At 41.9% G+C, this 12,724-nt stretch overlaps 1 protein-coding gene across 2 annotated transcripts in view; it reads right to left on the reverse strand.

Annotated features, from left to right (window-relative positions):
- Positions 1 to 12,266, reverse strand: part of EIF3E (eukaryotic translation initiation factor 3 subunit E) — a 259,621-nt gene extending 247,355 nt beyond the window's left edge. Inside the window, exon 1 of one of the 2 annotated variants that reach the window (XM_029591900.1) lies at positions 12,118 to 12,266. In XM_029591900.1, coding sequence (XP_029447760.1) covers positions 12,118 to 12,207 — 90 coding nt within the window. In that variant the 5' untranslated portion in view covers positions 12,208 to 12,266. The remainder of the gene's footprint in view (positions 1 to 12,117) is intronic. The other variant, XM_029591899.1, reaches the window with a different exon arrangement.
- Between the last annotated feature and the right edge of the window lie 458 nt (positions 12,267 to 12,724).

The following is a 12,724-nucleotide window of genomic DNA, read 5'->3' on the forward strand; positions in this document are numbered from 1 at the left end:
CTAAACCAGAAAGGTAGAGTGTATGAAGATACTCCAGGAGTTGTGTGGCTGTTGATGAGAAAGGGTCTAGCCTTCTTGGTTTGCACCATTCTGTGTAACGATGCCACTTTCCTGCATAGTTACGTCTAGTTGAAAGTTTCCTGGATGCAATTAGAATGTCTTCAAGTGGAGCTGGCAGACCCAGATGATTTAGAAATTGCCTTTCAACGTCCAAGCTGTCAGGATTGATGCATTGGATGAAGGAGGGACCCCCCTTCCTGAGTCAATAGACATGGATGGTTCTCCAGTGAAATTGGTGGGCGAAAGGATAGTCGCATGAGGTACGGATACCAGGGCTGTTTTGGCCATGCCAGAGCTATGAGGATCATATCCGCTATGTCTCGGATACATTTTTGAATTGTCCTTGATATTAGCAGAATGGGAGGATAGGCATGTAAGTAAGCCCTCTGTCCATGCAATGAGGAAGGCGTGACACAGTTTGGTCAGGTAAATGGAGCAAAATATGTGTTTGACGGTTGTGCTCTGTGGCAAAGAGATCTATCATCGGGTTGCCCCAGCGTTGAAAGATTCTGGTTGCAACTTCCCGATTTAAAGTCCATTCGTGTGGATGAAAAATCCTGTTGAGGCGATCCGCCGTGACGTTGTCTAAGCCTCGAAGGTAAGTGGCTTGCATCGAAACTTCGTTTGCTATTGCCCACGTCAGTATTCAAAGTGTTTCTCGACAAAGGATCCATGAACCTGTCCCTCCTTCCTTGTTTATGGAGAATATGGCAACTTGGTTGTCTGTGTATACCATGAGATGCTTGCCCCGAACTTGAGGGGAGAAGGTTTGAAGTGCCTTCCAAATGGCTCGAAGTTCCAGAAGGTTGATCTGGTGTGTGCTCTCTTGTGCAGACAAGAGACCTTGAGTCTTTAGTTCGCTCAGATGAGCTCCCCAGCCCTTTCTGGATGCATCCGTCGTGAAGGTGAGTTGATGGGAGGTAACCGGAAGGGTGCTCAAGAGGTCAAGTTGATGGTGTTTTTCCACCAACGAATGTCGATGCTCATTTGGGTGGTAAGTTGTACCTTGGTTGAGAAGGGTTGAAAGTATCGAGACCATTGATTCTTTAGTCCCCACTGTAGGCGGTGCATATGTAGTCTTGTGTAGAGAACTACATGGATAGCTGCCATATGACCCAGTAGCTGATGTATTTGATGTGCCGATGTATGTGATCGGTTGCACAGACGTCAAGCTAGTGAGGATAGAGGTTGAATCCTGTCCTGTGGGAGGCATGCTCTCTGTTGTGTTGTATCGATGAGCGCTCCAATGAACTGTAGCATTTAGGTCGGTTGCAGATTGGAATTTTCGTAATTTGATTATGAAGCCCAATGTCTGCAGACAGTTGACTGTCTGGAACGTGTGAGTTCGTAGAGTAGCCTGCTCCGAGGCTACTAAAAGCCAGTCGTCCAGATAGGGAAAAATCTGGATTGACAGTTGTCTGAGGTGAGCCACCACCACCGCTAAACACTTTGTGAACACTCTTGGGACTGAAGACAGGCCAAAGGATAGAACCTTGTATTAATCATGATTGGTCTGAGCTTCAAAACAAAGGTATTGCCAGGAAGAAGGGTGCATGGGGGATATAGGAGTACGTATCCTTCAAGTCTATGGAACACAGCCAGTCGTTGGCTTTTAGTAGGGAAAGAATAGTCTTGAGAGACATCTTGAATTTTTCTTTTTCAATGTGTTTGTTGAGACTCCGTAAGTCTAAGATTGGTCGAAGACCTCCGGACGTTTTTGGAATGAGAAAATAATGGGAGTAGAACCCCTGATTTTCCTGTGTCCTTGTAATTCTTTGAAATGATTTCTGGTTTTGTAGATTCTGTAACTGTTCTTGAAGGTACAGTGAATGGGTTGATGTATTTTGGGGGGAGGGAATATGAGGGAGATGCAGGAGTGTTACAAAATTTATGTGGTAGCCCTCCCTTATGATGTTCAGCACCCAAGCATCCGAAGTATTCGCCTCCCAATTGGCATAAAATAGTTGAAGGTGACCTCCTATGTAAGGTGGTGGAGGTGGCTCGGAATAGCTCAAAAAGATGAAGTCTGTTTTTGAGGAGGTGCTGGTATTTGCTTTTGTGGCCTTTGTTGACTAGGTCATCCACGGGACTGATGGGCCTGAGGTTGGTATCTTTGGTGGGAATAATTCTGTGATCGATAGGTATTGTATGGCTTAAAGGGTACCCTTGGGTAGGACTTCTTCCTGAAGGAAGGGTAAAATTTCCTGGACGAGGTATGGGGGTCCGTTGGAGATGTGAGTGGTACTCTGTTCTTTAAGAAGAGTAATGGTTTCCCCAAACTTCTCACCAAAAAGATTGTCACCCAGGCACGGTATGTCCACTAACTTATCGTGAACGTCCTCTCTAATTGTACTTGCTCTCAACTACGCCCATCCGTCTTGCCGCTATCGCCGTAGCTGAGGACCTTGCAGAAGACTCAGACAGACCAAAGTAGATGGAGAAGCCCTTCTTCCATGTCTGTAAAAGGTTGTGGTAAAGTATTTTCAGAAGTTAAACAAAAGGGACGTAATCTCTGAAGACATTCAAATAAATAATGGATTATGTAGAACTGATGATGTTGAATTTTTGCTGCCAACATGGAGGAATGGTATACCTTACAGCCAAAGTTGTCCACAGACTTATGGTCTTTTCCTGGTGGTGAATTGGAATGAGGTTTTGACCTTTTTGCCTTTGAGAGTGCAGATTCCACTACTATTGAATTATGTGGCAGCTGTGTGGAATCGTAAATTGTGGAATTACGCATATGATACTTTAAGTCCGTTTTCCTTGATGAGGCCGCAGAGGTAAAGGGTTTGTCCCATATTTTATGAAGAATTGTATCCAGCACTGTATGTGGTGGTAAAGCTGTTGGTTCTGGAGGCATTTTGAATATTTTCAGTATCCCTAACACCTCTGACCTAGGATCAGGGATCTTTCCCGTCTCGATATTTAAAAGAAAGCCCACTTTCTCGATGAACTTTGCGTAGGACAAGTCTTCGGGACAGAAATAAAGTTCCGGGAGTCCTTCTGGAGGGTCAGATAGGAATCGTGTAGATGAACCAGGCGACGATGTCCATTGTGAGTCTGGAGTGTCTGGTCAATCTGGGATTGGAGATGGTGCCGACGGCTGAGACAGAAGGAGCGGAGTTGGTGATGCAAGTGGCGAAGACTGAGAAGGTGCAAGTAGAGGCTGAGTGTGTGCCATGTTCAGCTCTTGGAAGAAAATATTTAACGTCTGCGAAATCTGTAACATCGCTTTAGATGCGAGAGGTTGTGAAGGTCCTAGAAATGGACCTGTTCCTGAAGACATTGTTGATATGAACTCGTCTTGAGGAGGCAGGCCTGAGTTATGGAGAAGCCAAGGGGATTATGGTCTACTAAGAGAAGATCCATCAGAATCAGAACCCTCGCCAGATGTGGCAGTGTCATGGACAGAAACTAGTTCCACCTGTTGGTCAGAATCTGTCACACAAGGTTTTGTGGATATTACATGCTTAGTTTTTTGTGACTTTTTAAGATGTTCCAGACTTAGGAGTGTAGACTGCGTCAAGACTGGTTTCGGAATTCGAGGTTGCATCGATAGTTTCGCACGTTTTGAGACATGCTGTTTTGATGCGTCGTGTGCTATCGGCGCTGCGAGCTTAGATGCACCTTTGTGCGCTGATGCGTTGTGCGCCAGTGAGTTGTGCGCCGGGCAGTGCACGCATCCTAGCTCCGACACGCTGTCCTGCTTCGGCCAATTTGATTTTCTATAAGCTGACTTCTTCGGCGATGAGCGGGATTGAGTGGGCTCAGTGAACTGAAACCCACGCGGCTCATGAGGGGATTTCTGTGAAAGTGGAGTTGCGGCCTCAACTCCCTTCACTGGCCCTGGTGGATTGACCGACCTGCTCGAGGTACCCTCTTAGCGAAGCGGACCTTTTAGACGGAGTCTTCTTCGGTCTCTTCGACGGTCCCGGCGAAGACTGTATGGACGATATCTTTAGACGCGCAATTTTTTCTGTGTGCTTCCTTTCCCTGGGGGACATATGACCACAGTCCCGGCATGAGACTTGGTCGTGTTCCGGTCCAGGCATATAAAGCAATAATTATGTCCATCTGTAATGGACATAATTTTACAAAATTGGCAGTACTTAAATCCGGATGGCTTAGGAGCCATAACTGCCCAGAAGAAATGAAAAAAAAAAAAACAACAAATTGAGAAAAAATCTCTTCAGAGATGAGGAGGAGAAAAAACCCCGCGTGCAGACTGCTCGTGGAAAAAAAAAATAGACTGAGGTAACAAGGCAATTGCGCGGGAAGCTCACTGCGCAACCATACAGAGTTCAAAACTCTGTACTAACTGAGAAAACGCCGCCTACTGACCGGTCGCAAGGCGCTCCCAGACAGCATGGCTAATTCATCCCTATCGACGGGAAAAGCATTTATTTTTATTTATTAAAACTTATGAAACCACTTTCCAAAGCACTTAAAACATTCATAATGAAAGAAAATCATAAATATACAAATAACATAAAACTATCAAACAATAGAGCTTCAGTGACGACATTTAGTACAGAGAGGAATAAGAAGGATTCTGCTAGCCTGACGTTTTCTGTGTCAGGATCAATAGCAATCCATCTTGTTCTATTTTGCTCATAGATGGTGTATTAGTATTCTAGACCTGGTACCTTTTCATAGGTAGGGCTGTTGATGTGTGAATCCTGGGATTTAGTGCTGTTTTGGTATGGCAGGATTGCTATGTATGTGTTGAGTGATTTTTCAATGGTTTCGTATTTCAAGGCATTCCAGACAGTGGAAAGAGCTTGTCTTGCTGTTACCAGAATTGGAATATTTTATGTAATTTATATTTTATTCAGAAACACAAAAGTAAGACGACAGCATATGAAAAAGCTTCCACTGAGTTTCCCCTCGTTTTTTAAAAGATAAGACAGAATAAGGTCAAACAAATTTACAACAGTGCAGAGTACAAGACGACCCATTCCCTAAAGCCCAACCCCTTTCATGAGACTCACACCTCAGGAAGTGAAGTCTATTCAAAAATAGTTCAGCCTGTTTAAATAATATGTAACCGAAATAAAAAAAATCAGGGAGCAAAAGAAAAAAAAAAAAAAAAAAAAAAAAAAAAAAAGAAGAGTCATGCATCCAAATTCAAATTCAAGAAGGCAGCAAGCGAAGGTTCTCATCTATCACTCTTTGAAAAGGACTCCAAATCTCCTGATGCTTGGAAAAGGTATTCTTCCCCAGTATAGTCAGCTTTTCCAGGTGTTATATCATTTTAAACTTAGTCAAAAGAAGAGAAAAAGGGAGTACCCCCTCTTCCTCCACCAACAGGCCCCCACCACACACCTTGCTGCAATAGCCAACTAAGTCACTAATTTGCAGGCCGATACAGTACAGTGCGCTCCGGTGAAGCACACTGTTAACCCGCATTTGGACACGCGTTTTTGACGCACTAGCTTTACCCCTTATTCAGTAAGGGGTAATAGCGCGTCGAAAACGAGCGTCCAACCCCCCCCCCCCCCCCCCCCCCCCGAGACTAATAGCGCCCGCAACATGCAAATGCATGTTGATGGCCCTATTAGTTATTCCCGTGCGATACAGTAAGTAGAATGTGCAGCCAAGCCGCACATTTTAGTTTAAGAAATTAGCGCCTACCCAAAGGTAGGCATTAATTTCTGCCGGCGCTGGGGAAGTGCACAGAAAAGCAGTAAAAACTGCTTTTCTGTGCAACCTCCGGCTTAATATCATGGCGATATTAAGTCGGAGGTCCCAAAAGTTAGAAAAAGTTAAAAATTTTAAAAAAATTTTTAAATCAGCCCGAGGCTTGAAAACCGGACGCTCCGGTTTCCGAATCCGTGGCTGCGGGCTCGAGAACAGACACCTGCAAAATTGAGGGTCGGCTGTCAAACCCGCTGACAGCCACCGCTCCTGTCCAAAAGAGGCACTAGGGATGCTAATTTCTAGTAATTTCCTATGCCTTATTCCCAAGTGCTACGCCCATGTCAGCAGACTGGCCTACTGTGTTCTCCACATCATTAGATTCAGCCACCTTCCTTTTCCAAACCTAGGCTCAAGGCAAGTTATAATTCAAGTCCCATGCTCCCACTTCACTTCATACTCCACTGCTTCTAGGGCACGGCCCTACCTACTGTATTTGAATTATAACTTGCCTTAAGCCTAAGTTTGGAAAAAGAAGCAATTAAGTATAAATCCTTCCAGAATCATAGGCCCGAATCCTTCATGACAAATGGGACCGCCCCTCTTCCTATGAACACTACACCTCTAAAACATCACCAACTCTAGCTAAGCTAGGGAAAAAGAAGACCCTACTTGGGAACTGAACTGAGGTCCTCCAGATGGCAGTGAGCAGTACTACAACCAAGTCATCTGGTTGAAGCTCAACATTTTTTTTAATGTAATTGTATCCGTCTACAAAAGAACTCACCAATCAAACAAAACTTAAAAACTTGGCTCTTCAGAGAAGCTTATACATAATGCCCTTAGACTCCTCAAATAGCCTTCCTACCTCTAACAGCCTCCGTCTCCTACCATTCTATCTCCACTCTATCAGCCAGCCTCTCCCCCCCCCCCCTTCCTTCTTTCTACTTTCTGCCTTTCCGCGACCTGAATGTATCTAATTATACATATATTGTATATTTGATTTGTACATTATTTACTGAAGTATATACCGTTGGTAAATATACATAGTTTCTCCCATAAGATTAGATGGGATTTAATTGTACCATATGCTGATTCATTGCATTGTTGATTTATAATTGCTTGTTCTCTCTAAATTGATTGTAAAGCCTGTTGCTAAATTATTGTTCATTGTAAACAGAGGTGATGTTTGAAACGTTCCGCGGTATATAAAAAACCTTTAAATAAATAAATAAATAAATAAATAAATAAATAAATAAAATGTGGAATTGCCCTATATATATTTTGATAAGGCTACCAAATGTTTGTTTCATTTTCATTAATTCAACAGAAAAGTTCTAAAGAATGTATAAACTGAGTGGAGTGTCCTAATGATCAGTGCAATAGATTGAGAAGTATGGTTCAAATCATCTTGTGACCTTAGGCAAGTCACTTTGACCTCCATTGCCTTAGGTACCTACGTCCTCTATGCCAAGAAACCACCTACTGTACCTGAATTGTAACTTCAGAATGGGTTTGGAAAAGCACATAATTTAAAATACATGTTTCTTTTTACATAATCAAAGATCCAAAAAATAATAAGTGAAAAAATGAATTCAAGAAAGAGAACACTCATTAACAATATGTGTAAATTAAGCACCAAATAGAAAAAAAGGCATAATATGAATTTAGTTGAAGACCATCATACCACCAGAGCGGTTACTTGGTACCATTACTTTCTCTGCAAGAACTGTCACTTATAATCATCAGTCCAAAGTTCTTGTTTTGGTTTTATATCACATTCCTTATTTAAACCTCCATGTGAAAATACTGAATAATTTCGGGTTCAAAAGCTTGAAAAGAGTCCAAAAAGCTCAGGTTGAAATAGGCAACAAATCTTGGCCTGGGCTTACTTAAGCTGAATAATCAAAGACAGCTGCGCCATGCTTCTCAGATCTGCAATGAAATTCCAACTATGCCCGACGTGGCACCACGTTTCGAAATTACCTGCTTCAGGGGCAACAATTTTAATTGAAACTGCTGGCTCAAGAGCCCATAAGAAAAGTGCTTCCCCAACAAACTGAAAAGTTGCCAACATGTGCTTTCTATAAGAAAGTAAATAAGTAAAAAAAAAAAAAAGTAAAATACAAGTGGGATAAAAATTCAAGCTGAAGGCATTGCAGGCAAAATAAACTAATAAAATATCGTACTGAACAGAGAAGTAACCCAAAGCAGCTTGCAAAACAGTGTCTTTAAATGTGGCAATGGAAGCATCAAGATGATCAGGCATGCGGACAGTCTTCCTGCAATATCGTCTGTAAAAAACACCAGCAGGTGAAACAGTATTTAAAGAGCATTTAAAAATGGACAAAGAACTTCCTGTTGACATCATTAGGGACCTCCGCCTTGATTGAAAAAAACAAAATAGCCATCGGGAAACACCCTGACGTCATTGGGGCTGCCCATCTTAGAATAGTAGTAATGTGAAATGCCGGTCTTTTTTTTAAATGGCTGTCTGAGAGCATTCCCTGATGTCATAAGGACCGCCCCGCAGAAAGCACTAATATGCGGTACCAGTGCTTTAAAAATGACTGTTGGAAAACACCCCACTGACTTCATCCTGGATCACCCTTTGAAAAAGTCAATCACAGGAGGGATACGCCTCACATACGTGCTTAAAGGAATATTCAAAGAAAAAAAGTCCTTTCAACATCTTTGTTTAAACCATGCGGAGTCACAGTATTTAAATTGAAAATCCACAATTGTTCTTTTTGGGCCAAAAGAAGAACCCTATCCCCCCCCCCAACCTTTGCCAATGTTCTTGTATAATCTCTAAAATGGCCCATCGTGTGTCAGAGAAAGAATGCTGATGATCTAGGAAGTGAGTAACAAATGGTACTTCCGTTTTGCCAGTATGGAGACAATTTTTATGCTCTGTTAAATGGGTACACAACATGTGCTTAGTCATCCCCAGACCACATGGGCAGTTCAAACTGTAGATTCCAAACGAAGCTTTACAGGTTACATCTGTGATCACACAAACTTTTTTTTTTACCTGTGTGTAAGGTAATATGTAATGTGATCTTCAGGGATCTTGAGTGCACACCATGATTATTCACTATTGTGAGTGACAGATTTTGTTCGAGATTCAGACTGACTGCAACCCCTTGAAATCCAAATCTGATAGATTCTTGGAACAAGAGATGTGTCCGTTGTATAATGGACCAGTGTTTACGAATAGATCTACAAATCATAGTAGAAAAGGTGGAACGTTGTAAAATGAAAGTTTGTTCCTCCGAAGGATCTGGTGTGCGTAGTTGTAACAAAAGATCATGGTTGCTATAAAGTGCACACCAACAGGCTATTTTTACAGACGATAGGGATAACCTCTGTCTAAAAAACGGTTGGCCATCACCTTATTTTGTGATTTGAAAACCATGAACATTAGAACAAAGCCTCCGTAAACAAGAAAACTGCCCTAGAGGGAGATTCCTTTTGAAATGAACCGGGTGGAAATTATCATATGAAAGAAATTGTTGCGTTCATTAGGTTTGCGGTAGATGGAGGTTTTTAATTGTGGTTGATCTTTATAAATCCTAATATCAAGGAAGGCAACTCTTGTTCGTGAAAATTTAGAGTAAATTTTAAAACTGGTCTGTGTGAATTAAGCCACAAGTGAAATTGCAGAAGAGAGAATGATGAATCTTGCCAAACCACAAAGATGTCGTGGATGTAACGTTTCCAACATTTAATATGTCTTTCCCATGGATTGCAAGGTAAGAAATGAGATTTGAATGAGGAAACATAGATATTGGCAATACCAGGAGCCATGGCTGCTCCCATAGCCATGCCCCATATTTGTAGATAGAATTTGCCCTCATAGGCAAAGTAGTTCTAATTGAATTACATATGAACTACGTATACATTCTCCTTCATCTTGAGTGTTGAGAACAGCGGTTAAAGAGACCAAAGCTTCATCCTGGGGGATGATTGCTTACAAGGACTCAATGTCAAAAGTGACTAACAAGGTGTCAGGTTCGATGGAAAAATCACATAATAAATGAATCGTGTTTGTGGTGTCTTTAATGTAAGAATTAGCCAAGGGTTGCAGAATTTTGTCTAAAAATATGGAGATGGGTTCAAGGACCAAACCTCTTGCAGACACAATCAGCCACTCTGGTGGATTATGAATTGATTTGAACCCTAAGTTATTCAGTATTTTCAATGGAGGTTTAAACAAGCAATTTGATATAAAAACAAACAAAATAAAGAACTTTGGACCCATGATTATAAGTGACCTTTTTTGTGGAGAAAATTAATGTACAGAGTAACCGCTCCGGTGGTATTATGGTCCTCAACTAAATTCATGTTATGCCTTTTTGCTATTAGTGCTAATTTACACATTATATTGTTAATATAACTGTGTCTTTTGTTGAATTATTTTATATAACGCCATCAAAACCCACCATTTCCTTTCTGAAACATACTACCAAAAACTCTTATCCACGTTGCTAGCTCAAACTTGGACTACTGCAACCTCTTCCTTACAGGTCTGTGAACTGTCTTTTTCCACCTACAATATTCAGCTGTTTGATTTTGTCTCCCCTCATGTCATATCCAAGTTCTCTCTCTTCCCCAGTTCTACACTAGCTTAAAATGTTTTTTTTTTCAATGCATAATTAAACTAACATTTTTACTGGAGGGTGTGGGAAAAGTTTAAAAAAAGGTTTGGACAAGTTCTGAACATAAAGTCCATAAACCATTAAGGTGGATTTGGGGAAAGACACTGTTTATCCCTGGAATAAGCAGCATGGAATCTATTTACTTTCTGGGAGCCTGCCAGATATTTGTGACTTGGACTGACCAATGTTGGAAACCGGATACCGAGTTTGAGGGACCTATGGTTTGACCCAGTATGACAAATCTTATGTTCTTACTTCTTACCTACAAATAAATTTGCTCTGCAGCTTCACATTATCTCTCCTCAGACCTCGACAGGCTGCCCCTGTATTGTTCTCCATTATCATCTCCTGATTGTGCACTCTTTCATTTGTGCCTTACAGCCTCATGTGCCTGGAATGATCCTCCTGAGCTGGTACATCTTGCTTGTCTCTAGTTGATTTCAAGTTCTGCTTAAAGACTCATCTCTTTCAATATTTCTTTTAACCTTGACTTCCTAACCTTGACCCTCTCGAATTAAACATTTTAGAAATCACATAATACTTATTTGATTACTAAATTATGGACCAGGGACATTCTATTTTATAAACCTATACAGTGTTACATACAACTAGTAGCACTATCAAAAGGCTTATAAAATAGATGTTCCCTAATCCATAATTTTAGTAATCGCGCACACACACACACACACACACATATATATATATATATATATATATATACACACACACATACACTCATGCATCCCAAAGGTACAGGGGCAGGGATAGTAAAGTCTAATCATAAGATTAAAAATAAGGGAAGAAGTACGGCTTTCGGGATGCAGCAGAGAAGCTGAATTAGAGAAAGAAAAGGAAGGGGTCTTATTAGCAACAGGGGACATGACTTCAGTTTTGGGATCTTTTAATCATAAATAGTAATGGACAAGGTAAGTTACAAGATATACACAGACCTGAAGCCAAAGTATGGAATAAGGTAAAACAGGATCCTACTATTTCTCAAACACCTACCCCCACAAAAAAAAAAATACTTATAGAAATAACATGGAACATTATTTTGGAAGCTTACGTACTTTCCTACATAGTAAGGAATAGTTGTCAAAAACATAATGAATGTGTGTCCTCCCCTTAGTTTGCTCCAGCTAGAACTATGTGGGTTGACAACTAGCCACAGAAGAAACAGTGGGAAAGAAAACTCCCTATCCATGGCCAAGAATCCAGCTGGAAAGAAAGCATTTGTTAATCTGTCATTTGTGTCAGCACAAATGACAGATTAAATAAATAAGTAATAGTTTACAATTCTGGGTTTAACTGCAATTAATCACATGACGAAATCACACAATCTTTTGCCACTCCTAAATGTGCAGTGGCGACACACTCTGCAGTGGCTTAGCAAATAGAAGAGGAGGAAAAACAAAAGGATGAACAGTAATACCGACAGTCCCAAAGCAAGCACGACTGTCAATGCAGTGGTAAATACCAAGAAACCGGGACACGCGTTAGTGGAACCGCCCGCGATAAAAGAAAGATCCTCCTGTGAAGGACGGCTTTCGCTGCAGAGTTTTTAGAAGCGATACCTTATCTCCCAAACGCCGCTCTCCGTCCCCTACCCCTCCCCTTCTAGATGAGTGAATCCCAGCGCTGCGGACTTCCGACCGGCGTCAGGCCACACGTGCGCGCCTCAGAGAAAGCCCGAATCCTATCGAACCGGGCCTGACCGTCCGACTCCCGCTGTACCGTGCGGTCACTGCGCGCTTACCTCTTTCACAGAGAGAAACTCCAGCAGCGGGAACACCAAGTGCCGGTCCAAGAAATGCGCGATCTTCGTGGTCAAATCGTAGTCCGCCATCTTGTCGGGAAAAAAGAGAAAAATTCAAACTCGCGAAATCTTTATTAACAAAGACTGAAAGAACAAGTACGGCGGCGCACATGGACTAAAAGGGCGGAGATGGGGCCGGAGCTCCTGTGGAGAAGAGGAATTAGCTCCGAACTAGAGCGCCAGCAGAGAGGTGGAGTGGGGCGTGGCCTTTGTCAGCGCCGGCTGGGACAAGAGGAGCGCTGCCAGGAGTTACTCCTGGGGGATTTATGAGCAAAACAAAACTTAAAATTCTGCATACTTTACATTGGTCAAAATAACACAATATGCATGACACTCTTTAAGTAATTAATTTAAAATGTAATACAGAAAAAAGTTATTACTTCAAGATGCTGAGTTTTAAATATTTTGAGCAGAATTTCCCTAGAAGTTCACTCTTAAGAGTATCTCTTCCACCCTCTCTCCCTACTCCCCTGGCCAAGTTCCTTTCATTTTGCCCTCTCAGGCCTCGATTCCTCCACCTGCCGCTATCTCTCGCCCAGGGGCGGTT

Source organism: Rhinatrema bivittatum, chromosome 2 (assembly GCF_901001135.1).
Source record: "Rhinatrema bivittatum chromosome 2, aRhiBiv1.1, whole genome shotgun sequence".
Taxonomy (NCBI): domain Eukaryota; kingdom Metazoa; phylum Chordata; class Amphibia; order Gymnophiona; family Rhinatrematidae; genus Rhinatrema; species Rhinatrema bivittatum.